The following is a 27,095-nucleotide window of genomic DNA, read 5'->3' as shown; positions in this document are numbered from 1 at the left end:
CTTGATTTTATCACACAAAGCAAATGGTTGAGGTTCCACTTTTATTCCATGTGAGATCACTAAAAAAAACTAACTAATTTCACTGGAAAATCACTCCAGTGTGGTCAATCCCCTTCCTGAAAGTTCAAGACTTTTGATTCTAGTGAAAAGTTGATAATAAATTCTGCTGGGTTAAGCAAGAATTCTGCCAGAGAGTAAGAGAATTTGCCAAAGCTTAAGCAGAACATGTGGCGGCGTTTTTTGGCACTTGCAGACTCTGGCTGTTTAGGAGTAAAGCTCTTAGAAACAAAATAACAAGCTTTGGAAGAATAAGCATTTCATTAAATGAACTGGAGCGCGTTCCAGATGCAGATTAAAAGGAAAGACAAAGCAGAAATATGATTTGGAAACCCTCAATGGAGAACAGCATGAAATGTTTTGATAGTTCAAGTAGTAGTTGTTTATCTCTCTTGAAACAGATACAGCACTTGTTAAACAAACAAACAGCAATAATTAAGTAAATACTATCATCATGCTTTCTTCCCTTGGAAGCTCCTCTGTGAACAGGCAGGTTGTCTTGCTGCATTCATAAATTGCTGGCCACCAGGATGAAGGGAAAAAAAGAAAAAAGATGCTAGAAAATCCTAATCACTCTTCAGACAAACTTTCATACTTGTTAGGTTGCTCAAGTTATATAAGGAATGAAAATCCAATATCATCTTGTACTTGTACACCTCAATCCATTTGCAGACTTACTGTTGAAATGCCAGACAGTTTGGGAGTGACTTTGAGAGTCATTCTCACTGAACACACAATCTGTACAAAAATACTTTTTCTCATTCATGGCTCTAACAAAGTTCAAAGCATCATCAAGCTACCTGATGGAAGGCAAAATAAAAGCCCCAAAACACACAGAATCACAGAAACACCAAACAGAATGTTTTTACACATTCATAAATTCACAAGAAAGCTCCACAACACACACCTCTCCTAAAAATGATTTGTGTTGTTCAGCTTCTGGAGCCTTTTCTCAGATTTAGCTGCTCAGATTTAGCTATGCTTCACAAAATGTTATTGTTCTTAATATAATATAATTATTTACTTATATATATATATAAATAATATATATTCTCAGAAGAGGTCCCTCATGTATCAAATAGCACAAGTGGTAGGAATGGGAGGGACACTAACACAACCAAAAATTATAGTCCCATTCAGACAACTTACAAAATACCAGGCTGACCATGTACAGCAATATTTGTAACACTTCCATAAATACATAAGAGAGCAGTGAAAGTACCAAAAGGAAAACCAAAAATCTTCAAAGAAATATTTAATGACACAGACAACCATGGGGCTAAATATTAGATATACATTAGTACCATAAGTTATTGTAATTCCATCTGTACAAGGCAATAACGTCTCTAACTTATTACTTACCCAGTGAAACTAGTAAGGAAATTTTCTGTCTTCTCAGATCCTTTCCAAAGCTGCTGTCTTTACACTCACTACTATTTGCTGAAGCCATATCTTTCCATATCTTCTTTACTCTTCAGTGTGATAGTTCAGACTTCAGGCCATGGTTACATGACCTACTAGTAAATCTACTTTGGCTTCAGAGACATAGGTGTATAAGAGAAGGTAAATGGGCTTAGTTACTCATTGAAACTAGCTACTCCAGATGGCAGATGTCTGACTGCAAACTCTTTCTTTAGGTTACAGCCATGCTTCTGCTGCCCCTGGGTAGACTAAGCTGGGGACTACCTATAAGTGGAAAGAACAAGGACTGCCATGGTGCTCCTTGATCTAGTTTCATAAAGTAAGTAGCTAACTGATTTTCAGTGCAACATTCAGGTGACAAAAGGATAAAACCTGATAAGAACAGGCTCAACACTCCACAACTGCAGTTGAATTTATGTTTGTTTTCCTTGGATTTTTGATTTGCACAACATCCTAAGCTTGTTTAACTGCATGAGAGAAACAATGGCATCTACCAACACCATTTTTTATCTTTAGATGTAAAAGAAATTAATGTACAAATCTTTGCATTATCTGTGCAGAGCCAAGGTTGTCTTTCCCCAAGTTCATCCATACTGTGCTGCATTTCTGCTTGAAAATCTCTACCTCTAAGGTGTGGCGAGGTAACAAAAATCCCAATTTTTGAATATTCATCCCACTATAGCTCAAAAGAGACTTTTCAGAACTTACTGTGAGAAATGAATGCAAAACAAATAAGCTAGAAAGACTTTTTTGGGTCCTTCCCTGGCTTGGAGTGAGGACTGGATTCTAGGTGATTGCTTTAGCAACAGAAACACTGCCTATGTTTGTGCATATGTGCACGAACATACGTGAAAAGACTGGATTCAAAAGAAGATGAGTGTTTTTCTGAAATCAACATATTTCCATGATAAACTTCAGCTTTGAGGCAAGCTAGCATTTTAGTGGAAAACCATTTAATACGCAAACCCTTCTCTAGCTTCTCCAATCTCAGCTCCTTACTTTATCATTAGGACCAAAATCTTCAGAGGCAGATTCTTTTCTGCTTTACATTTATGCAAGTGTGGTGTACAAAAAGCATGACCAAACAAGTCCAAACAGCAAAAAAAGAATTTACCTTCTGCATTGCACTCTGGCAGGCCATCGAACCCTAACAGTAAGTTGCCTTCATCATCATACTGTGCATAGGTGCCTGGAGGACAGGTTGGGGGTGGTTTCTCAGTGGGAGGTTCAGTTGTAGTCGGTTCAGGAGTGGTAGTTGTAGTAGTTGTTGTGGTGGTTGTAGTAGTTGTTGTGGTGGTTGGTGGGAGTGTTGTTGTAGTTGTAGTGGAGGGAGTGGTTGTTTTCTTAATCATTTCAAGACCAATCAGAGGTTTCCCTCCAAGGCTTATTATAGGTTTATCTTGTGCACTTGCTACAGGCTTACTAAATCTGCCGTGTCCAAACAAAGGTATTCCATCAGGACTCACCATTGGGGCACCCTTTTCATCTAGGAGAGAACAAAATCAAAATATCTCATGCGTTATCTGTTGCAGACTTATAGTATGGTACTTAGCAACAGTAAAAACCACATGAACGCTGAAAGCAATTACAACCTGCTGTAATTAATGTGGCCAAAAAGGATGTTGTTATCTAGAAAAGACACATGGCTAAGAAAATCACTACAAAGTTTATAAGAATCTCAGGTAGATCACAATACTGTTCAGTGATACCAGCTGTCTGATGAATGTTTATTGGGTTTATTGGGAAGAGTAGAAGGAGATTTCCTTTCAGAATCACAATATGCAGACTTTGCCCACATTTAATCTAAATCAGTCTTTTAACTGATGAAAAGTAGGATGAATCCATATTCTGTTCCCTATCAAATATGCACAAGGAAAGACTGTAATGAGCTAGTGAGGTGCTGTCACTGCCACTTTTGTGCCAAGTCCCAGATACTGCAAGTATTCACGATCATCAGTACAACTGCGGGCACTAAATCTGCATTCAAGAGATCTATTCAGATGGAGTGATGTTCAGCCAGCAGTATTTTCACAAATCATACACAGGGTTTTTTGCTATCTGTAGTCAGTTTCAGAAAACAAACAAAAACCATCACATATCTATGACTGGCACTGTGCAAGTAGAAGAATAATTATTTTTATGTACAGAAATAAACAAGTATCGATCGCTATTCTGGCTCACTTCTGCAGTCCCTTCTAATACTGATACAAGTGAGACAGACTTGGGTTATTCTTTCTGCCCCATACTCAGGAACCTTTGCAGTGTGCCCTTAGGCATCCCCAGATCCTGTGATGTTACCTCCTTTGCGATGTTATCACCTTTGGTAAATGTAAAAGGAGAACTGGCTTCAATGGATGAAGAGAAGGCTGAGGTACTGAGTGAGTTCTTTGCCTCAGTCTTCACTGGCAGCCAGGATTCCAGTACTTCTCACGTCCATGAGCCCTGCATCCCTAAACCTCCAGGTGGGGACTGGGGTGGTAAATCCTCCCCCACTGTGAGGACAGAGCAGGTCTGAGACTGCCTCATGAGACTGAATGTGTACAAGTCTATGGGGCTGGATGGCATGCATCCCAGGGTTCTGAAGGAGCTGGCTGAGGTGGTTGCTGAGTCACTCTCCATCATATTTGAAAAGTTGTGGCTGTCAGGTGAGGTCCCGGATGACTGGAGAAATGGTCACATCACTCCCATTTACAAGAAAGGGAGCAAGGAGGACCCCAGGAAGTACAAGCCAGTGAGTCTCCCCTTTGTTCCTGGGAAGATCATGGAACAGATCGTACTGGATGACATGCATGATCACATGAGGAATGGGCATGTGATCCATGACAGCCAGCACGGCTTCACCAGAGGAAGGTCACGCTTAACCAATTTGGTGGCCCTCTATGATGGAGTGATGGCATCAGTGGACAAGGGAAAGGTGACCAATGTCATTTACCTGGACTTGAGCAAGGCCTTTGACATGGTCCCCCACCACATCCAAATTGGAGGGATGTGGATTTGATGGGTGGATTTGATGGATGCACAAGAAATTGGTTGAAAGGCTGCAGACAGGGTGATCATCAATGGCTCTATGTCCAGGTGGAGGCTGGTGATGAGTGGTGTCCCCCAGGGGAGAGCTGCTGGAGAGGGTCCAGAGGAGAGCCACAAAGATGATCAGGGGACTGGAGCACCTTCCCTACGAAGACAGCTGAGGGAGCTGGGCTTGTTCAGCCTGGAGAAAAGAAGGCTGCAGGGTGACCTCATTGCAGCCTTTCAGTACCTAAAGGGAGCCTACAGACAGGAGGGGAGTCAACTCTTTGAAAGGGTTGATAACTGCAGGACAAGGGGAAATGGTTTTAAGTTGAGGGAGGGGAAATTTATGTTGGATGTCAGGGGGAAGTTTTTTACAGAGAGAGTGGTGAGGTGCCAGAACAGGCTGCCCAGAGAGGCTGTGGATGCGCCGTCACTGGAGGTGTTCAAGGCCAGATTGGATGGGACCCTGGGTAGCCTGGTCTATTATTAAATGGGGAGGTTGGTGGCCCTGCATGTGGCAGGGGGGTAGGAGATTCATGATCCTTGAGGTCCCTTCCAACCCTGGCCATTCTGTGATTCTGTGACTGTCTGATGGTGACCTGAAGTATAGTAATCCTAAATGGCTTGTGCAGGACCTAAGAATGCTTGGAGCACCAAACAGCTCAAAGATTTGTACCATGTGCAAAAAAACTTCAGATTTTTTTCTGTAAAATGGAAGCAACTTACCAACAATTGTACGTCCGTCCCCTCCTAATTTCACTCGAAGTGGATTGCCTTGGGAATCTTGGAGGTACTTTCCTTCAACATTTAACACTAGTCCTCGGTCAAGATCTACAATCTAAAAGCAATAGATGGACTCAAATTTAGCTAGTGTGAGAGAATGTAAAAAGAAATCCTGGGGAAATTCTGATGGTAAGTGTGATGAAAAATAGGTACAACACCTCCAGACAGACTTTTAAAAGTGAGTATAGGAATCACTGATAAATTACTGCTGAAGAAGGCAAATCCCCAGGAGCAAGGCTTCAATGTTGCATAAAAACCATATTCATATTGGCCTCTATAATGTGGGCATGTACAGGAGCTACTCCCTTGACTTGCTGCACTGAGTTTTTTGGGCTGCACTACTCCTAAGGTGGATTCATGTAACGCTTATTTGAGTATGACACCAAGTCCTTTTAAAGACAGTATTTAAAAGTACATCTGCTAATCAAAAAAAGAAAAATATTAAACTAGTTAATTTAGATTGAAGTAGCAGTAAAAACAAAGTTACTAAGATTTTAATTGAGGTAGGAGACTGAAGAAAAGCCTCTGTCTCATAAAACAAATCTGTCTGAGAGCCTGGACTGAATTTAAGAGGTTACTTCAATTAAAATCCAGTCTTCATTGCTATTTCAACCCAAAACAGCTGAATTGTGTGCTGTTTTAACCTGGGTTATTACATGCTGTGGCATAGAGCACAAAAGTACAAAAGCTGCTAGCTGACGAGAACTGGGAAGAGGACAAGAGCAGCACTTTCAAGTTGGCAAGAAAAGCTTGAATTTGGTGTTGCAGAAAAGACTGTAGCAGGAGGAACAGTAAATCATGAGATTTGCAGAGGTCAGGCAGACTCTGGAGGCCTTGAGGCCCCAGATGATGACAGATGACGACACAGGTCCTCTTGCTTTACAAGATGTTTAGAACGTTCTACTTGCAGCAATGTCTCCCTCTCCTGCAGCAGGGACAGATGCCCCACAGCTTCCCTAGGACCTTTCTAGCCCGCTTTCTGAAGTCTATCTGAAGAATCTTGGACTGGCTTTTCAAAACGCCTTCCTTGAACGTGAGTTACCTGATGCACTTTTCTGTGCTCCTCTATTGCAATAAAGAAGACTGAAATGGCCATAGAATAATTGGTTTTATGCCCCTTCTTTTACTTGTATCATGTGGTGTTCTATTCTATGAGCAGCTCTACTGACATCACTGAAGCTGGTCAGAGCTTTACCCTACCCAGTGTTTGAACAAGCATGCATGAAACATTATTTTCTTCACTACAGTGGTTGGTCATAAACTGACTGGAAAGGATTTTAAAAGTCAAGTATTTAGGCACCTAGTAGGACTTGCTATTAATAGTGTGTGAGATCACTAGAAATTAGACTGAAACACAAAACACTCAAAAGTATCATTTTGAGGCCTGTCACCCCATAAAACCTACTGTGACATATTTGGTTTTAGAGCAACATGCCATTTATGGAGCAACTTCTCATGTTGACAGTCTTGTTCAAGAGCCTCTCTCTGGAGATGCATCTGGAAGTAGCATCATCACAGAGCTCATCTTTCATGGGAACTGCTCTGGACAATTTCCATTCACACTGTGCAGCAGCTTCCTGAGTCACTGGGGAGCATAAGTTCCACTGACCATGACAAAAAAGTTTTGCTAAGTTAATGGGAGTACTGATGCAGTTAAGCATTCAAAGTTTTAAATCAAATGTTTGAAATGTTTGAATAATGAAATGGAGTATTTAGATTTAAACAAAAAAGTGGAATTACATCATTAAACCACCTAATTTTACAGCTTCTTTGACTAGGGGCACTGTTTCTCCTCTATTCTCAAAGAAAAAGTAAGTAAAACAAAAGGCCAAAGCATCTCGAATTTGCAGAGGTCACCCTACCCACTTTGTTCCTTGTGGGCCATTGATTACTCTCTGTCCACTTGGTTTTCCATTATTACCAGTTAATATTTTTCCATTTCCATTCTTTGTTGTAAGGTTAGGTCGGCCACTGTAACCTGAAATAAGAGAAGGAAATAACAGTGGTTTGGAAGAAAATTGTGCATACTACAAAGCATGGTAGTTTATAACATAGTTTAAAATGCAGTTTAAAATGCAAAGGAATACAAAACCTCTTAAGAATATACTGTTAAATGCAAATCTTGTGTAAATGTTTTACTGGTGAAGGTTCTAAGATGACTCCCACTAGCAACCCTCAGCTTTGTTTAACAGATGCAGATATTCAGGACTTTCTCATGATACCTCTCAAAATCTGTAATCAATATTCAAAAAGTAAGCAACTGAACCAATGTGTAACATCATTGCTGGATCTGAGAAGCCATACAAAACTCTATTCAGCTGCCCATTTGGGCTGCCATGCATTGCAGCAGAGGTGGAAACATGGCCATCAAGACACTTTTGAACTTTGTAAACATTTGGGGTGTGTGTTGAGAGAAGAAATCTTATTAAACAGAACAACTTTCCTAATCTATCCTTACACAAAACTGAAGACCCAGAAATCACTATGGATGATGGGAGCCTGAGCAGACCAGACTTTGGGACCAAAGGCCTAGGGCACACATGGATTAGACAGTGTCCTCAAAAACTGGGCTCCCTGAGAACATCCTAAATAAAAAAGTAGAATGTTGTACTAAACAACTGAGTTTGCATTCTGACAGAGAACTTTTCAAGGATTGCTGAACTTATGAAAACCTCAATTCAGTAACATTAGTAGAACAAAGACAAGATACCTTGCCTATAAGGAGGTCTAACAAACTGCCGCTGGGAAGGGCTCCGTAGCCTGGAGTTCAGTAGTCGCTGGCGAGGGGACAAAGTGGAAGAGGAAACAGTTGGAGGAACAGTGTGTGTCGTGGTAGATTGAGAATAACGTGGCCAGATGAAGCTTGGTTTAGAAGGGGTATGTTTGTTAGAGGAATGAATAATTCGTGACGCCATAGCAGAGCTGCCTGGAGATTCAGGAGAAGATATTTTTAATGTTGGAGTTTCTTCCTTCTCTTCCTCTTCGGATCCTAGTTTGTGAGGTAGAAGAGTGTCCATAGATTTCCTCTTATTGCTAGCAGTGTCATATGTGTTTTTATTACCTCTAGAAAGAGAAGGGGACCACTTTGCCGCCAAAGATGTAGGTTTCTCTTCCATCTCATTCTGATCATACTCACTGTTATAATCATCCTCTTCATCAGAAACGGACTGACGAGATTTAGAAGAGGAAAAGGAAGGAACTTTTCGAGGAAGTTCAGTTTGGGACAGTTTAGATGGTAACAGGTCATATTTTTTCTCTGTATGGGACACTATTCTTGTAGCAGCCCTTGATTGACTAGATAATGAGGGACGAGTTTGTCTTGAAGAAGAGGATGATAACTTTGAATTATACTGGTTGTCTTTTGCTTTATCGCTGGCAGAACTAGAGTCTGGCTGATTAAGTTTTGATTTGTGGGAAGGTACCTGAGAACCTGGCTGCTGTTGCTTTGATAGAGACAAACTTGAGCTTCCCTGAGAGAAAGATGTAGGTAATCCCCTAGAAGTGGACACTTCCTTAGGAAACACAGAGCGACTGCTGGCTCTGTCACTGTCTTCTGTTACATCCTCATCATTATCTTCCTGCAATTCCTCATTACTCTGGGATGAGACAGGAGATGGTAGCCGCCTGCCCCTGGAATGCAGTAAGGAAGGACTGGTTTGTACCTTCTGCACAGGTTCCGAACGGGAGGTCTTCTGGGTCTTTTGTAATGGAAGATGAGAAGAGAATGTCTTTTTAGGCAAAGATACACTTGGATGGCTTGGGTCCACCTCATGAGTTACAACAGACTGCCGATTTGATGGCAAACCCCTGAGTCCAGGCTCTGAAGTTTTAGAAGGCACTTTCACCAGCAAGGGATTTGGCTTTTCTTCCACATTGCCAGAGAGATCGTTATTTTTAGCTGGCAGAGAATGGGAAGAGGCTTTAGGAGAAGGCACATTAGTATTACTTTGCCTCAGTTGCTTTGTTTCGTTATCTGAGTACGTAGGAACAGATAAGGCAGAAGAGCGTTGTGCTGAGGATGGTGACAATGCTGATGGCTCACGTTTCTCTGCGCTAGTCTGCCGTGATGCCTCTGGTGTGTGGGTTCGAACAGGGGTCCTCCCTGAGGCAAGAACAGGGTGGATTGTCCGACTAGAAGACAGGGGTCTAACAGTCCTCCTGTGATCCTGGGCTTTTGGCAGTGTCACTGGAGCTTCTTCAGATGAATTATGATCCTCTGTCACTTCAGTAGACTGGAGATCAAGTTCCAGCTCTCCTGTCCTTCTGGAGGGTAACTGAGATTTACTTGGAACACCTCCTCGAGTCAAGACTTTATTCTTATATTCAGAAAGAAGACTGTTTTTATCACCAACACCAGGTGAATGAACAGATGACTGCTTAGAGGAAAGTGACATCTGCACTTGTGAAGAAACAGAGGAACTTTGAGAAGAAGATGAACCAGCATTCACAGGTTTTTTAACCCCTGAATTGTCTTGAATCTTTCTTTGTTGCTGAGCAACTGAATCCTCATTAGGAGCTGAAAAAAAAAAGTGTTTATTCATAACAATAGCAGAACAAAATACAAGAGAAACCAGTCAGGTAGCAAGAACAAGACTACTTAGGAGAACATGAGACAGTATTTATTTCTGTGCTAATCCACTTATGTGGATTTTTTGGTAACTTGAGTAAAACTTCAAGCAATTAAAATCAAATATCGAAAAGTGGGGCTTGCAACATTCGGTCAGCAGAACCAGATCTTTAGCAGAACTTAGTCACGTTTATGACAGCATGCTGCACTGTTCTGTCTGAGAAAGGACACATTTTTAATTTAGGATTCAGCAAAATCCCACAACAGCACCTCTTTGGTAAGGAGGCAAACACAGAGTTGTATGAAAGTAGGCCAATTTAGCTGACTTTAAAGAGCAGGAGTTGTCAAGAATAGTGCAACCGAAGAACCAAGTATGGTTTTATTTGGCCTTTGCGTAACAAAAGCACATATATTCATGCAGCATACCAGGAAATAAAGTATGATGTGCCTTTATTTAAAGTATTACAATGTTCATAATATTACATGTGGTAGAGCAATGAATGCTTATTTATATGCTTATCTACTATAAGCTTATCTGCTTACCTAGAAACATCTGTTGGACAATATAATGATGAAAAGAGCTAGCAGAAACAGTGTTGAAGAAGTAAAATCCCCCAGGTTAGATAGAGGAAGCACAGGAGAAGCTCAGAAAAGTCAGAGAATGAATGTAACTGGAACCTAGGCAAGAATAGACAGACTAAGCAATTAGTGACTGGCTTGCTGCTTACCTGCTGGGATGGCGACACTGAAGGCTTTAGACTGAGGACCGGGTCCCCTCCTGTTTGCTGCACGAATTTTGAAAATATAGCGCTCCCCAGCCTGCAGACCATCTATTATGGCTGATGTTGTAGCTCCAGAGTAGGTGATGGACTTTGCTCCAAAAGGCTTGAGAGCAGGGGCGTATGAAAGAATGTATTCTGAAATGATTTGGCAGACGGTTGGAAGGAGGAAACTGAAAACAGTCCTGTTTCCAGCGGACAGACTGTATGGGTAGGATGAATTAGAACGTGCATTACTAAAATTAATACACTAGCAATGCACGTCGAGTCAACAGCTGGAGTACAAAGAAATGATATATCTACAGATCGGTAAGTTAAATAAATATTTGTTCATCTTTATAGAAAGATAAAAACAAATCATTTCAATGATCTAATGACTGAGACGATTTAAGAAATTTGTCTTGTTCTCGTCTTTCAAATTAGGATTACAGTGGTACACATGCACCCTGCTAGTTGTCTGTAGGAAGGGATAACTGTGGGCATGAAGAGGAGCTTAGCCACATGTAGATTTCCTTGTTTTTTGAAGCCTCTATAAGAGGCCGAAACAGGATTCTGAGAATAAATTCCAAATGAATGAGTGAAAAACTCTAAAACTCTAACACTACTAAGAACATGGAAATCATTTTTTTTTCTAAAAATGAGATTGTATTCAGTGCATTAAGAAATAATCCAAGTACATGTCATCAAAACAAAAAAAAAAGTCATGAATATGGAAACGCATTTGCTGCTTAGACAAAACAAACACCACATGGTATTAGAAGGTATTATGAACTTTGAATTAGATTTTGTTTGTTTTAGAATGCAGAGGAGATGTTTTAATTACAAAAAACTGGTGTTACTCTGGTAGCTTTCAAATGGCTACCAGAGGGCAGTTCTTTAATATGTGGTATAAACACATAAAAGGGAAAGACTGCAAAACAAAAGGACAGAAAGACAAAAATCCCGGATTATCACATGCTATCAACATGACTAAGAAGTGCTAATTCAGTGATTTCACTTAGCCAGTGTATATATTATGTATGCTGTTTATTTAGTTTAAATAACACTTCATAGTGTAACACTTCATGTAACACTTCATAGCCAAGCAAAATGTAATGATACACTAAGTGCATATAAGTGTTCAGTCCACAGGTATCTTTAAAACAGTTCATCTAGATGAACTGTCTAAAGATCAGCAGCCAAATATGAAAGAAGGGTTATAGACTGCTCAAAATTACAAGCAGATTTTAAATTTCAGATAATGTCCCTGCATGACCATATTTTTAAAATAATAATTCTTAGTCAGAATTGCAGTTCTATTGAAGTAATTGGCAAAACTCCTGAGTTCAAAGAGGAAAGAATTCCAGCATTGCCTGGAAGAATGAAGAACGCATACAGCAAATCTTTTACAGGGACATAGCACACTTCCCTCCAGGACTGGGACTTTTTAAATCCTGAGATGCTACAGCTCTGATAAGGCACTTCCAGAAACCTGTGTAACTGGAGAACACAATCCCATCAATCAGTGGGAATGAGAGAATCCAAAAATCCTGCCTATTTCTTTTTGGAGGGAAAAAGGGGAAAAAAAATCCAAGAAAGCTTTTTTTTTTTTTTAAACATCCCATGCAAGTTAATGGCCACTCACTGACAAATGAGCTTTCCACCCACGTATGACACTGCTACACTGCACAAGCCTTATGTGTGAAATCTGTTGAAATCTCTATTTGTGCTTGCTTTATAAGCAGAGGCTTTCCTTCCACAGTAATCTACAAATAAAACACAGTACAAACTCACTCACATTCTTGGCAGCCACTCAACACTTCCTTAGGTTTTTTGTTTGTTTGTTTTGCCTAACAATCCAATTACAAATCCTTTGGGAAAAACCCTTCCTGAGCTCCATTTCAACCTGCTTAATGATGAAGAAGAGGTAAGTATGCATGTGTGACATCTCAGGAAGCTCTGTGATATCCTCGGAACAAGGTGATGACTTCCCAGCAGTGCAGTAGAAAATCTGGGCTGGAAACAAGGAAATCTTGCTTGGGTGTGAGCCACTAACATCTAAAGAAGTCCCAGCAGAGTCAGCAGTTTCAGCTTGCTGCGTAGTGGCAATCTGCTTTTGAGAAGACCAGATCCAATTCAGAGTTACAGACTGAGAATGATGACTTACCTTTGACTTTTCCTTCACTCTCTGGGAGAGCATCCCAGGATGCTGCTACAGAAGTTGGTTTACCCTTCAAGGGCCAAACATCTAAATTTTCAGGTGCACTTGTAGGAGCTGTGAAACAGACAAACAATAGAAAAGGCAATTAAGAAAGCATGAGCTACGTGGCACTTGCTTTTTGCTTCTCCTCGTGGCAGAAATGGCTATATGGTCATTTCAAAGACAAACACAAAGTACATACAGAGCTCAGGTCCATGCATGCCCCTATTACATCTCTGTCAGGCTGATGCATCCAAAGGAAGAGGCAAGTCCAAGCTGCAGTGCTGTTCTTCTAATATACCCAAATCACCTCTCCCAACCCTCTCTCACTGCAGCAGCACTAGTTCTTCTCCATACATACCCGCCTCTGGGGTTCGCTGGAAGACAGACACACTCCATTTGCCTTCCTTTTCTCCCTCCAAGATTTGGACAGCAAACTCATACATGGTGTCTGGTGCCAAGTTCTCCACCAGCGCCCGCCGGTTGGACACCTGCTTGTAATCCCACCTTGCTGATTCTCCCTTTTCTCGATAACGAACATTGTACTGTCTGGGATTAGACACACAAGGAAACAAAAGTTCAAACACAAAGCACATTAGCAGAGTGAAAGCAACAGCCCCCGAGGTCCCAGCCCCATGTTGCTGCCTAGTCCCCATCCCACTGTGGTTTCTCTGCTTACTTTTACCTCCAGATGGTGAAGCACCTCCTACCAGCCACTGTCACAGAGACGTGCACATTCCTGTGCCCTAAGTGAAACTGCTCACGTTACCAACTGTTATTAAATAAATGCAGAACTAATCATTACTGCACTGTCAGCATTTCACCTCCAGTGTCTATTCAGACAAAGACACATGGGCTAACTACCTATTTGCTGCAACCTTCTGCTTTTCATACTGTTGGTCCGTCCAAGCAACGAGCACAGACTGAGAGGACATCACTCGAACAGTTATGTCCTGCACCACCTCCACCTCTTCCTCCTCTGAAATGAGAAAATAAAATGGCACATCAATAATAAGAATAGTGGAGATCCCATTTAAAAAACAAAACAAAACAAAACAAAAACCCTAGTAGTTCATGCTATAATAGGCAGACAGCATGGATGCATAGCAAAGACAGTAGTAGTGGAAAAGCACATGCATTTGCTTACAGGACTTGAGTACTCATATATTCTGTAGTCCTTTAATATTTTGCTCAAGCAAGCAGCTGCAAAGCACACTTCTTTCAAATGGGCTATTAATGTAGATAATACAAGATTTTCCATTGTAAACAAACTCTCCTGCACACTGGTAAAGAGTTCTTATCTACTACTGAAAAGTGAATTAGAGGACCTATCCACAAAGAACACACATTTTTCATTACCTCTCATGATAGCAGTGTCTCATAAACAAGCCACAGAAGTGGAAATCTCTGCCTTTGTCCTGAAAGTGGTTGCTTGCAATGGGAGCATGTGAAAAGTGAAAGTAAGCATGAGTAGTGGATGGCAACACCTCCATAGAGAAGATGGGATTTTAATAAGACATAGCTCCCAGTTCTGACAAAGGCATTTTCTATCACCATCAAAATACTTGAAACAAATCCATCCACACTACACAGTTCTAATCATAATGCGAGGGAGCAAGAAGGTGGCATAGGCAAGGAGATGACTCAGAAATTCACTCATCCTTTTTGATCCCATCTACAGTATATGTAACACTTTCCCTCCAAAGGAAAGTGAACACTTTCCTATGACTTTGCTGTCTGGGCTGACTGGAAATCAACCCTGCAGAAAACAGGGCAGAGGTGTGACAAGAAGGCATCTAGTTGTGGAGGTGCTGGCTTCCATTTAATCAAGCCTTCTCATGGGGTTATTGCAGTTCATAATGTTTGCCAATAGCTACAGCAGAGGAGATTAAAAAATAAAGAAGAAAAAAAGCAAAAACTCAACCATATTATGAGATTCTGTTTTTTTATTAATACTGCTTGAGACACAGAAGCAAAGACAACCACCAAGCACTTTAACCCACATAGAGAAACCTATCTCTAGCATTTGCAGTCAAGAAACACAAAGCTGTCACAATTCAAAAGTCTCCAGGAATTGACAGTTGATGTGAAAGAAACATACCTATGACTTTCCTTTTAGTTAAAGATGACCTATAGACAGGTTGACTGCGTCCTTGGGTACTCCGTGATGGCAAAGAAACCACATGAACTGATTCAGAGGCTGTACATGGGAGGGAAAAACAGATTTTTCTGTAAACTTGTAATTGTAAAAAAAAACAACAAACACTTTACAGGCAAAAATCCATTTTATTCTTTTTTAAGATACGAAAGGATACGTAATTTATTTGGATTCATATAATTTATTTCATAAGTTTCAGAATGCATATGGTAAGAACAATAAAGTTGGTACTAGAAGCAGGAAAGCAAATTATTAACATGAAAAAAACACATTACAAGATTTCTATGCTCTAGCCTTGAGTTCCTCTCCTGAGAATTTGATTATTTAAAAAACATTTGTTCTCCATCTTGAAAAAACTGTAATATAAAAGAATGAAAAGAAGATGATTAAAACCACGTTACATAGAATTTCTCATCAATATGCACTATGATACCAAATTCCCTCTAAAATCACAACCAAAAAAAAAAGATAAAACATAAACCCACAATACATAACACCTAGAGACAACCTCAGCCTGAAGAAACTTAGAGTAAGGATGAAAGCGTAAGAAACAGAAGCAGGAGCGGCAAACACAGCAGCCAAGCACTACAGAGAAACTCAGACCAGAAGAGAACTGGATTGCCAACACAACATTTGCACAGATGTGGAAGAACTTCCAGCTACAGTGAGTCTCTTTCCAGAGCTGGTCTTGGCAGAAAGATGAAAAGCGAAGAGAAGGGATGAGAATAATTCAGAGATCTCAGCTAGGAAAGGCTGTGAAACCCTGGAATAACTGATAAAGGTGACCTAGAAGTTCTCTCTCCTTGGATAAACCAAGATAAATATGTTCTTTTTGTACTAAGCCAACAAAATAAAAGAGGAAATAGATATTTAGATTACAACGCCAGGAATTCTGGCAGTCATGTGTGATTTCTGAACCATCACCAGTCTTGTAATCCAAGACCAAACTGTCTGTGGGACAGGCTTCCAATATACAGGAAAGACTAAGAATTTTAACCTTAAGCAAATGCATCCAAGCAGTAAAGAGCAGCTAAAACTTCCAAGAAGAAGGTTAAAGTGAGAGCCATGAATGCAGACCTTGAGCCCACTCAAGGTAGAGAGCTTACAGGACAAAGACGGGTAAGAGGAGAATGACACAACCCAAAAAGAGATGCTCTGCCTATAGAGAAACAAGATTGCTGCAAACGCCATTGTTACAGCTAGCTGGAAGTCCTTTAGGTCAAGAGCATGAGATCTAATGAAGGAATGCAAATCATCACAGTATGGCAGGACAGGACAGGAAGCACAGCCGAGGCCAATCTGACACATACAACGATAGTGGCCAGAACCTCCCTAAGAAATTACTGAGAACATGGGCATATGAGGGTAACATGGTAACATGTGAGTGTTTTTTATCCACTGGTCTGAAATAATGCAGGGACAATTTTTAAGAAGAGAAGAAGAAACAGTGGATTTGAGAGGTGCCCCCCCACCATGTGAGGAGACTCTGAGCTATGCCTCTTCTTCTCTGCCCTTCCTCTCCTATTCACACAGGTAGCTTACACATGGCCTCTTTTTAATATGTTTTACTATGCTTTCCAGCTTGGTAATCACATTTTCATGTAACACCAAACACACAGCAAACATTTTCATTTATAAGAGGAAATAATTCTGATGGCTACAATAACATCATCTACAGCCACGTAGCAGCAACAGGCAATTACAAAAGATTGCTTTTTGCCAGGAGAAAAGCCTTGTCGGATACAGCAAGAGAAACCAAAGACAGAACGAATTGATGGGGTCACTGCCAAGGGCAGTCTGGCAGCAGTTCTCCCCCAGATGGTATCATAAAAATCTGGCTTACCAAGTTTTCTTGCTTCCTGGTTTTGCCGTTCTTGTGGCAGCGGAGCGTAGCTCATCCTTCGGCTGCTCTCTCCATACCCACGGATCTGCGATCTGCTGCGTGGACCCCTGAAGCCTGCTCCATAAGGTGGCCTCCACCGAAAAGAAAACCTGCCATCTGGAGACTGGGCACGAGCTCTCAGGGGTCTGCTTGGCATGTCCTTCTCTTCAGAAAGTAAGCAAACACACACAAACATCACCACAGTTATTATAAAGCATATGACATATATAGCAGCCCATATACATCTGTTGGAAGCCACACATATTAAATAACATCAGAACAAAGAATATAATTTTATAGTTTTTTAGTTTTGCTCTAAAACCCAAACGCAGAAAGAAGCTTTCCTAGCAGGATAGACAATACTCCACAATGTCTTTTCTCAGGCACTTCAGACAGAGTGGTACAGCACACCCAAAGTGAAAACACACTGTAGTACAAGAACTGCTGCCAGAAACCAGGATTGTCTTGCAGCTTTCCTGTTTAATCTTTCCCCATTTTTTATAAATCCCCTTTCCATAGTTCAGGCACACAAGAACATTATTTTTCTGGCAAGTGCTAAAGGTCAGTGTAAAATGAAGCACAGAGCAATTTCACTATTTTTAAACTTTTAGAAAGCAATCTACATTAAAAGCAGGTTCTCTTCTCCTAAATCCTTCCCTAATGGTTCTGCTCACTGACAGCCTTGCATTTAACAGGTCTGTTCTACAAATGCCTCCACTTGACTTCACAAACTCCCACTACATGACACTTGAGCATTCTGTACTGTAACAGGTACTTCATGCAAACCATTTGGCAAGTTAGCAGTGCTCTTTTAAGAAGCTATAAGGCAAGGATTCCTCAAACAGCTAGTTTGCTTGTACTAAAACCCTCTCACCCATAGGCTAAGCCAGCTACTGTAACTACAGAAATGTCAGAAGGAGAGCCTGGGACTGTACCAGCAGCCAGTTGAAGAGAGCTGGGCAGACATCAGTGCACTGAAGTACCCCCTGCCAGAGCAGCAATGAAATTCTCTTTCCTGCACCAGCTTGGGAGCTCCTACTTATTTCCAGTTATGTTACCTGAATTGTGTATCAATGCCCCCATGTCCCCACATACACTAAAAGCAGATTCTTTGCGATGTTCCTGCTCAGTGACACATCTATAACCAAGCTTTTCACTGGGTCCTGATCTGCTGACAACGTTTCAACTTCTCACAATCTACCAATAAACTTTTATTCTATTAATTTATTCTTCGGAAAGGACCACAGTTACTCCCAAAGCTGTTTGCAGAGCTGTCTTTGAAATCTCTGAGAAATGCAAGATTTCAGTGCTAAACAGGTATACAACACATGCAGAGAACAGCACACTCCCAGAGATCTATGCCATTGCACTGAAAAACTGGGCAGCAACTCAGCACAGTAAACTTTGCTGAAACTTTTATTTCACCTACAGAAAGACAAGATCATCATTTTAAACACACAGTCTTAACTGTGCCTCCCTGGTAGCCGCTTCTCACCAGTCCAACAAAATGAAGCAGCTATAAACCCAGATTAATCAGCCAATTAAATCAGTACAATAAAGATAACTGCTTTCATGAGGCTACCCAGTCACTTTTCAAGGAATGTTCAGCCACACATGCTGTTAAACACCTGGTCCCACAGAGTTTATTCTTCTTGCTCTCCTGAGCAGTTGTTGGGCACAGATTTCGTAAGCTCACCAGTCATGGATCATGCAGGCAGAGATCTTCAATCACAGCATCACCGTGGAGAAACAAAAGACAGCAAAATCCAAGTTGGAAGGAAGCCCTAGAGGTGGCCTGTCTGACAGGAGCCAGACCACCTTCAACAATGAGCAAGGCCAGCTCAGTCTTCAAAACCCCATGGACAGAGTTCACAGTCTCCCTTTGGGCCCACTCCTGAGCTGCATCAGCTGCCTAGAGGGAAAGTTTTCCCAAATGTCCCACTCGAACTGCAACTTGTGGCTGCTCACACAGCCTAATAGCACCAAACAGCAGCTTTCTTGTAGTCCTGGTTCAAGCAGTGGCTGGCTGCTGTGGGATATCCTCCACCTTCCTCTTGGCCAGACCAGGCAAGCCCCACTCTCACAGCTTCTACTAGCAGCCCACGTGCAGCTGGCAGCCATAACCTCTTCACATCTCAGCATCCCTCCTGAGCCCCATCCTTGGAGGTATTCAAGCCCAGGCTGGATGGGACCCTGGACAGCCTGATCTGGTAGGTCACAGCCCTGTCCATGGCAGGCAGTTGGAGCATAATGATCTTTAAGGTCCCTTCCAACCTAAGTCATTCTATGATTCCATGAGCTGGGCCCCATTGGACAACCATTGTGGCTGTCCAGCTCTGGCCAGAAGGCAGTAATAAAAGCCCAGGCTTCTTCTCAGCAGTCCTGTACACTGCTGAGAACTGAGAGCCTGCTGGTGTGGAGAGCAGGAAGCAACACTGCAGTGCATCAGCTCTGCTTCACCAGTCAAAAGCCATGGCTTCCAACTGGAATTAAAACAGAGAACTGTAAGTGACAAAGGATTCAAAATAAACTAGCCTAGCCAGAAAGCCATATGGCAAGAATTCAATTTAAAACAAATGTGGCTTTAAGCAAAGAGAATTTTACCGGCACTGATGCTGAGTGAAGGAGATCAGCTGAGGTTTTAAAACCAGTGCTTCCTAAGGGTTCAGTTATTTTCCTCATTGTAGCACAACATTTATTGCCCATTGCTTCTATTTTTCTAGTTAGCTTCACTCCTATTATTCTTCTCTCATTATAGTTTGACCAACAGGAAAGCATCCAGGACAGAGCTATCAAAGAACAGTTTAGATAGTTCTGATGGTAAACGTGGAACCACCAAAAACACTATTTTTATGTGAAGCACGTGTCCAGCTAGGCAAGGAAGTTCTTTCTCATTAAGAACAAAGAGCAGCAGAATGAAACTTGTCCATGCTGCTGCAGCCCATGGCCCGGGAGCCATCAACCTCATCCAGAATATGGCTGATGGCTCTGACCTTGGACACAGAAAAAGACTGCTTCATCTTATATGAGCACCTGCAAACTTGCTGTCCCAAAGGCACCGCAAAGCTGGACTCTCCACTCTCCACCAGTCAGGACATTTCCCACTCAGTGAGTCCCCATAGACAGCAAGTCACTGCTTTCTGCTGTCACATCCCCTGTATCTGTGCACTCTCCTGCTCTGGTCTCTCCTCTCACATTGGCCCCAGCAAGAAGCATGGATTTCCATGGGAACAGTAATGCAGAGACTGCAGTGGCTGAGGAACAAGCAAAGCTAACTTAGCCCTACGGAGCATAGCCTGGTCCTGCTGGCCAGGCTCATTTGTCTTAAAAAACAAGCAATTAAACATCAGGTAGGAGGAAGAAATAAATCTGGAGCATCATTCAAAGTAATTCAGTTCCCAAAGCAGTGATTCCTGTGGGGAGCCTGAACTCCTCAGGAACAAGAGTCTTAAACAGCTCACAGTTCATGAAAAAAGAAAGGTCAAAGCACTACAAAGGTCAAATCCCATGACCTTCTTCTGTCTCTAGGATTCAGGTGCTGGATGTGCACGTGGACATGTCAGGACTTGGATTTATGAGAGCATGCAGTTTGTTTATTTGCTGAGCTAAGGAAAACAAAAGAAAGCAAAATCTCTTGGGAAAAAAAAATAAGGCATTGTTTTCAGTCATAGACTAAGAGAGACAAGAACAGGTGCAAGAAATGGGGTTTGAAGAGGAGAGGCTGAAATGATGAAGACCCAGGGAAGTAACTGCTTGATAGCAACAATATTAGATATTATAGTAATACTAAAGACAACATGGAAATATGAATACAAATGGAAATTTGGTATAAACTGAGAAGAAACAGTGCTGAAATTGAGAATAGGACAAGAGAGAAGCATGGATGGAAATTAGAGATGGACGACTATAAAATGGATCCATTGGGGTGATGCTGGGCTTCATCTACCTTCAACCAGACTTTGTACAAATTCTCTAGTTTCTTCTGAACAGGTTAATGTGACAATAAGAATTGGTTCACTTAAGCACAAAAATCCAACAGTTATGCAAGTACAACAACAAATGGTAAAGAGATCAGTAAATTAAACTTCTTTCTGCAAATGGGAGGAAAGATGCATTGGATTACAACTGGGAGTTTTCATTTCCAGTGATACAGAAAGTAGTACATTTACCAACAGGAGATCCAGACACCCAGAAACTCACATTTCTTGCTCGCTACCTGGCATAACATACCCCCATAGGATGGATGGATGGATGCTTTGCACTGTTGCTCACTCCCAACATTAATACTACAGCTCCATCCAGGCCTGGTGAGTCATTTCCAGATAAATGGGCTTTTTAAAATGGAGTTCCTAAAATGGACAGTGAGAGCAGTCAATTTTAGGATCTCTGAGAGTGGGGGCATTTCTACCACTTCCTTGGATTGCCTATAGGCTGATCCAGCCAGGCATCTCTCCTTGTCTTTTGCAGTGGTCTAAATGTAGGCAAGTTGCTTGAATTCTCAGTGAAAGATAACTCCAAAAGGTCCAAATACAAGATACATACTTCAGATCAATGTGAAAACTGAACAACTATGTTGACATACATGACAGACATGACAGCTATGACAGTGCCTGTGACTTCTCCTATGAGACACAGTAGATCTGACATTTATAAAAGCACACAAGCCTGCAGTTATTGTTCCCCAGTTTATACCTACTCTGGCACACCAGGAATTCAACTGGATTTCAGCAAACTCTTGATGAGGTTCCAAAAGCATAGCAATGAAAAGACTAACACTGCAAATGCATTCACTCCTGACCATTATTTTCTAATAATTTTTGGGATCGACTACCAAGCAATTGACTGAACTGAAAACTTACACTTGTCCATCTCCCCAGTACTTGTGCCTGCAAATACGACCAGGTTTATTGCCTGAAAACCGACTTAACAGTTTTGTGGACCTCCATTCTGAGCAAACTACAAAGATAAACTACTAACCATCTTAAGACCTCATCTAAAGTTCTATCTGCAATTAAAACAAAATCAAGTCCTTTTCTACATTCAAGAAAATAAGAACGAGTGAGTCCCCTGTGTTGTCTTCAGCGTAGAAATATTAGCTACAGCTGCAGGAATTTGTATATTGTATCTTGGACCCAAAAATGCAGGGCTGATTAAAGTGCTGGTACTGACTTATCATAGTTGAAGCATTTGCTACTTTTGCCAAAGTTTCTGTGTGTGTCAGGACTGTGGGAGAACGTTTTAGAAATGATGTAAGCCCAGAGTTTGAGGTCTAAGCTGAGGATAAAACATCCTCTAAACAACCACACAAGGAGGCAGCTTGCACTTGCCAAATCACACAGATTCTTCAGAAGGCCTCATCAATTATCGAGCAATGGAAAAACAGATTAGCTCCAGATGAAAAGGAAAGTACTGACCCCTAGTAATCAATCTGTAACTGTGGGGGAAAAATATCCCAAGCAATTCAAACCAATTAGAATATAAATGTAAAAAGTAGCTGAAATCTGAATCCACCAAAAAAATCAAAAAATAAAAAAATTAAAAAAATTGGGCGCTGTTAATTTACCACCACAAATCTAAGTGCAAAATGTTTGCTTTTGCCTTTCGCAGTCAGCAAGAACTTTTCTGCATTTTCTCCCCATATGTCATTACTTTCAGCCCTGGAAAACTGGACCTATAAAATGTGTTCTGCTGCAGAGAGAACACGTATTTGGCAGAGATGGTAGACAACATTCATACAGTCTATAAACATCTACCAATCTCTTCATTCCAGGCAGAAGTTTGTGAGACTAAGCACAGTGACACAAACTAGCAAACTAACAGATTGAAAAGAGACATTGCTTGGAGATAACAAGCTCATCAGAAAGTGATCAAACGCACGTATTAGCAAAGACCAAAAATGCCAGGTGGAAAGGAAATCCTGACATGGACAGCTCTGCTAAAAATCATCATGTCTGCACTGTAACAGTAAGCTGGTGGAATTTCTTATAGATAGAAAGATATTTAATATGTTAGGTTTTCAGATAAGGCTGATCGATTCTGTACTCCGGATTTGAGACCAGTGCTCCTTTACCAAAAAATAAAAAATAAAACAAGGAAGACTAAATAAAATGTGCCAAACATCCCAGTTCATTCACCCTCCTGAAAGAGTGGATCCTTTTCTTAAGAAGTCCTTAACTGCTCCCTGAGCACAATCAATTGTCCTCTGAGATAATAACACTGCACCACTGCCAAATTGAAAGAGCTATCCAGTTTCAGAGCTCAGCAATTCAGTTTATCAATGCCCTACAGCTTCCCTCCCAAGACCCATCACCAATGCTAGAAACCAGCTATGGTTACTACATCTCTGAGATAATTCTTTAGGATATAATGTTGTTGGATACCATGCGCTCTTAAGTATTCAAGTCCTGCCATTGTGAGAAGACATAAATGTATCAGTTGTACTTGTATTAAAAAAAAAATTGACAGAAAACAAACAGAAAAGAGAGGCACTATATTTTGATTCTTTAGTTGGCAGCTCTAAAATGAATTCCATTTGTGAGGCAAGACTCTTCATAAAACATCAACACTCTATAGCTTATTATATCAATCTCCCTTAAATGCAACTGCTGAGAAATGTACATTTGGTGACACTTAAGTCTGTAATGTGTGGCAAATGCAGCCACAGAAGGCACCAGGAAAGCCAAAGTGTGTTCATGCACCAAGGCCTGTATCACAGCCAGACCTCTGCCAGGAAAAGAGCTTATTGTTTTGAAAAATGCTTTGCAACATGATCTCCTATCATTTCATGCCCGCAATGGGTGTTGTTTTCCTCATGGCTCTCCATAGTCCTCCAGCAGGTAAACCACTTAATGCATGGGTTTTAAGGGTTGGGACAATTTGGATACATCATTTAATTTTTCCATCCAATTTGAAATAGAGTATGAATCTGAAAAAGGAGAGAGCAAAACTTCAGTAGCAGAGCCAAGCATCTAAAGTTCTGCAATTCTTTGTGTAGCTCAAGGCTTTCTATCCAGCAGCAAAAGAAAAGACACATTTTACCATCACTGAGAGGCAGCATAGAAAGCACTACTACCTTCCTCATCCAGCAATCCGTGCAGGGGCGGCTGCTTTGTTCCCTGCTTTCACATGCTCTCAGTGTTACTTATCTTCACACAGCTATCCCAAAGCCACATCAGCAGAAAAGAACAGACAAAATAATACAGGAAGACATTTGTTTTCTACCCAAAAATTAATGCACCGTGTCACTTTGGCAGAATACTAATGGATTTTTCCTTTTTTTCTTCTTTTTTTTTTTTTTTTTTTTTTTTTTCTTGAGCTGCTAGCTTGATCCAAGGTTCATTGAGAAAATGGGAGCAATTCCACTAGCTTCATCGAGGGCTGGACTGGGGCCATCCTGAGCGGAGTTCACTCCTCAAAGATATTTCCTGCAGTTGGTGAGCCAACTCTTGCAGTGCTGATGTGGCCCTCTGAATCGAGATGCACTGCCTGCTCCAACTGCACAAGACCTTGTCCTTGACTTACTTTAGCTCAGCCACATCACACAGTGTGGCACTAACTCTAACAAGGCTCTTCCTAGCATTGAGGTACTTCACCTCAAGTGGAATTATCCAATTAGAGAAAATAGGATTGAAATGGGAGCCCAAATCCAGCCTCAGGCTTACTGGGAAGTAGGCATCATCAACCTTGACCCTGCATGGACTGATTGGCTTATTTAATGCTGCTAATTCATATGCTCGGCATCAGATCTCCTCCTGGAAATAAGCCAAACAGTTAAAGTAGCAGAGGCAAGTGACACACAAATCCTTTGTTTCACAAAGAAAATTCATTCAACACGTATCCACACACTTGGGCTTGGCCATGGAAAGCAGGAACTGGAACACTTTAGTTCCTGCAAAGCACAATAGAAAGTGTGCCATAATTCACCAGGCTCCAGCAAGGAGTTTTGGACAGAGGACCAGTATCCAACGGTAATGTTTGATTTACACAGAGCTATTTATTATACATCCATAGAAGAGTTACCTAGCACCCAGGAGACATTCCTTAAATTGACAGCATTAACAGAAGTTTCCAGGGCACTCTCAGAAGAGCCCTCTGAATGCCAAGTAAAGTAGGACTTTGCAATTTGCAAACGCAACAACATACTTCTATGTGTTTAACAGACAAATTACAACTTAAGAACAGCAGAGAGCAAGTTACTGAAGGCTTCAGTTGAGGCATCTCCAGTGACCAAATCACCAAGGCCAACTTCCTCTGGTAAAACCCCAAAACCTTGTAGGGGTTGCAAAATCACACCACAGCCCTGCCATGGTCTGCAGGTGCCCACCACGCATGGCCACTTCCTTAGCAGCCCCAGGAGTGAGGGCTGGAAGAGCAGAGGGAAGGTTTGGGAGGAAAGGGGAATATGTGCATACACACCCCACATTGCATTCAGAGCAGAGGGGTTTAAGAGAATGAGAAGCACATCTACCATTGAAGAAGGAAAGAAAAGGGGCTGCAAGTTTATTTCAAAATACTTTCCATTTTGGATCCCCTTTCCACATCCTTACCATTAGATCCATTCACTTATGTGAGCAATCGTGTTCAAAGTCACAATTCGTGTCCAGCTCTGCAAGCTTCACATCTCTCTTATCAAAAAGATGCACTACAGAGAGACATTCTCTTCTTGGCTTTCTATCAATGAGTAAGTTTGGAAGAAAAGGCAGAAGATTTGTGAGTGGCACAACTCTGTGTGACCATGACATCCACACAGATGACAGAATCATTCCTGCTTTTTCCAAGGAATCCAAAATGACAGATGTACATACTTTTACTATGGTAGCATCCACCAGCAAAAACAATTCCAAATGCTGCTCCACACTGTGAAAAAGAGCCAAGTCCATAAATTGTATTATTAACATTTATTCTGAGTTGACTTTTTACTGAACTAACCACATAAGCAGACTTCCACAAGTTCTCCGTGAGAGTAGTGCTAAGCTGTTCTGATATAGGATGAAGACTCAACACTCTCAGCTCCTCTGGGAAAGACTTCAGCACCGCTGTGCAGATAAGACTGCAGCTTTAACTTGGAGTTTCCTGAATTCAAAGCTTTCAACACCAACATTCATGAAAAATGAGGTACACATATAATAATAAAGACATTCAATAAGTGTGTGTTTGCAAGTGTAACATTTCCCTGTGGTTATATATACGTGGATATAAATTGCAGATATATCTATATGCACTGACAAAATTTATAATATACACTGGAAGATTAAAAAAGACATCACAAAGAAGTAAACATGAAATGAAGAATGCCATGCAAAGCAGCAGCATTGTCACTGCTCCCATACTGACCAAATTAACAACACAAAACCATAAAATAAATAAAAATCAGTGTAACACTGGCTGTATTGGTTGAAGATTATTCTAACCTGCAGTGCAATGAAGCCTTGCTGCTGTAAGAACTGTGTTCTACAGCCAGTCACTATGTTTTAAGAAGGATACAGGTCCACCAAAGAAACATAAAGACATTAAGAGATCTAAAACACGACCTCAGAACTAGAAGAAACAAAAAACATCACAGTGGCTGGGGACTGAGGCACTAAGTGCTGTCTCTGAAAATAAAGGGCCAAATTGCAGTTGGAATTCCCATAAGGAACACTTGCAAAACCTCCACAAGGGGCACTTCCTATTGAACATCAGTATTTTCTGAGGAATTATCAATAGTTCCCTATTCAGTACAACACTCTATTAGATTTTATTTTATTTTTTTAAGTCAATGCAATATATTCAGGGAGGTTGTGGGTTTTTTTGTTCTTGTTTTTGTTTTTTTTTAACGGATGCGAAAACATGTTTCCTTCTCAATTGTTTGATTCCCTATTATCTACAGATAACAAGATCCACAGATAAATACGTAGTTCTAACCAGATGGCTTGAACTGTCAACACAGAAGATGGAGAAGCTTCAGTTGCCATCTGGAGTGTACCCTTTGGGAAGAGATTGTCTACAAAGATCCCAAGACAAGACCAATGTTATACCAAGCAAAGGAATGCAGGGATGGATTAAAGCTCAGCTCTGATTACCTGAAGAATAACAGTTACAAAAGGCACTGACAACATCTCAGAAACAACCAAGGCAATGGAGTAAAAACATGGCAGCTGGCAGTCTGACAAGCACTTAAAAGTATCACTCTTTGAATTCTTTCATTCAAGACTTCATCCAAAGCTCTTCAGCCCTCTTCAAGCTGAGACCTTGGTAGCACACAGTTTATTTTGTAAGCT

General features: G+C 41.2%; 1 protein-coding gene across 1 annotated transcript in view; it reads right to left on the bottom strand.

Annotated features, from left to right (window-relative positions):
- FNDC1 (fibronectin type III domain containing 1) overlaps positions 1-27,095 on the bottom strand; it is a 65,392-nt gene that overhangs the window by 23,583 nt on the left and 14,714 nt on the right. Inside the window, exons 2-11 of the mRNA XM_042823782.1 lie at positions 16,798-17,001; positions 14,898-14,996; positions 13,661-13,775; positions 13,158-13,345; positions 12,764-12,871; positions 10,567-10,755; positions 7,982-9,787; positions 7,134-7,249; positions 5,215-5,326; positions 2,594-2,965 (exon numbers count right to left, since the gene is read on the bottom strand). Coding sequence (XP_042679716.1) covers positions 2,594-2,965; positions 5,215-5,326; positions 7,134-7,249; positions 7,982-9,787; positions 10,567-10,755; positions 12,764-12,871; positions 13,158-13,345; positions 13,661-13,775; positions 14,898-14,996; positions 16,798-17,001 — 3,309 coding nt within the window. The remainder of the gene's footprint in view (positions 1-2,593; positions 2,966-5,214; positions 5,327-7,133; positions 7,250-7,981; positions 9,788-10,566; positions 10,756-12,763; positions 12,872-13,157; positions 13,346-13,660; positions 13,776-14,897; positions 14,997-16,797; positions 17,002-27,095) is intronic.

Source organism: Centrocercus urophasianus, unplaced genomic scaffold (genome assembly GCF_019232065.1).
Source record: "Centrocercus urophasianus isolate 14NV4802_14NV808 unplaced genomic scaffold, USGS_Curo_1.0 seq_10, whole genome shotgun sequence".
NCBI lineage: Eukaryota > Metazoa > Chordata > Aves > Galliformes > Phasianidae > Centrocercus > Centrocercus urophasianus.
Note: the sequence above shows the minus strand (reverse complement) of the source record. Positions and strands in the feature narration are given on the sequence as shown.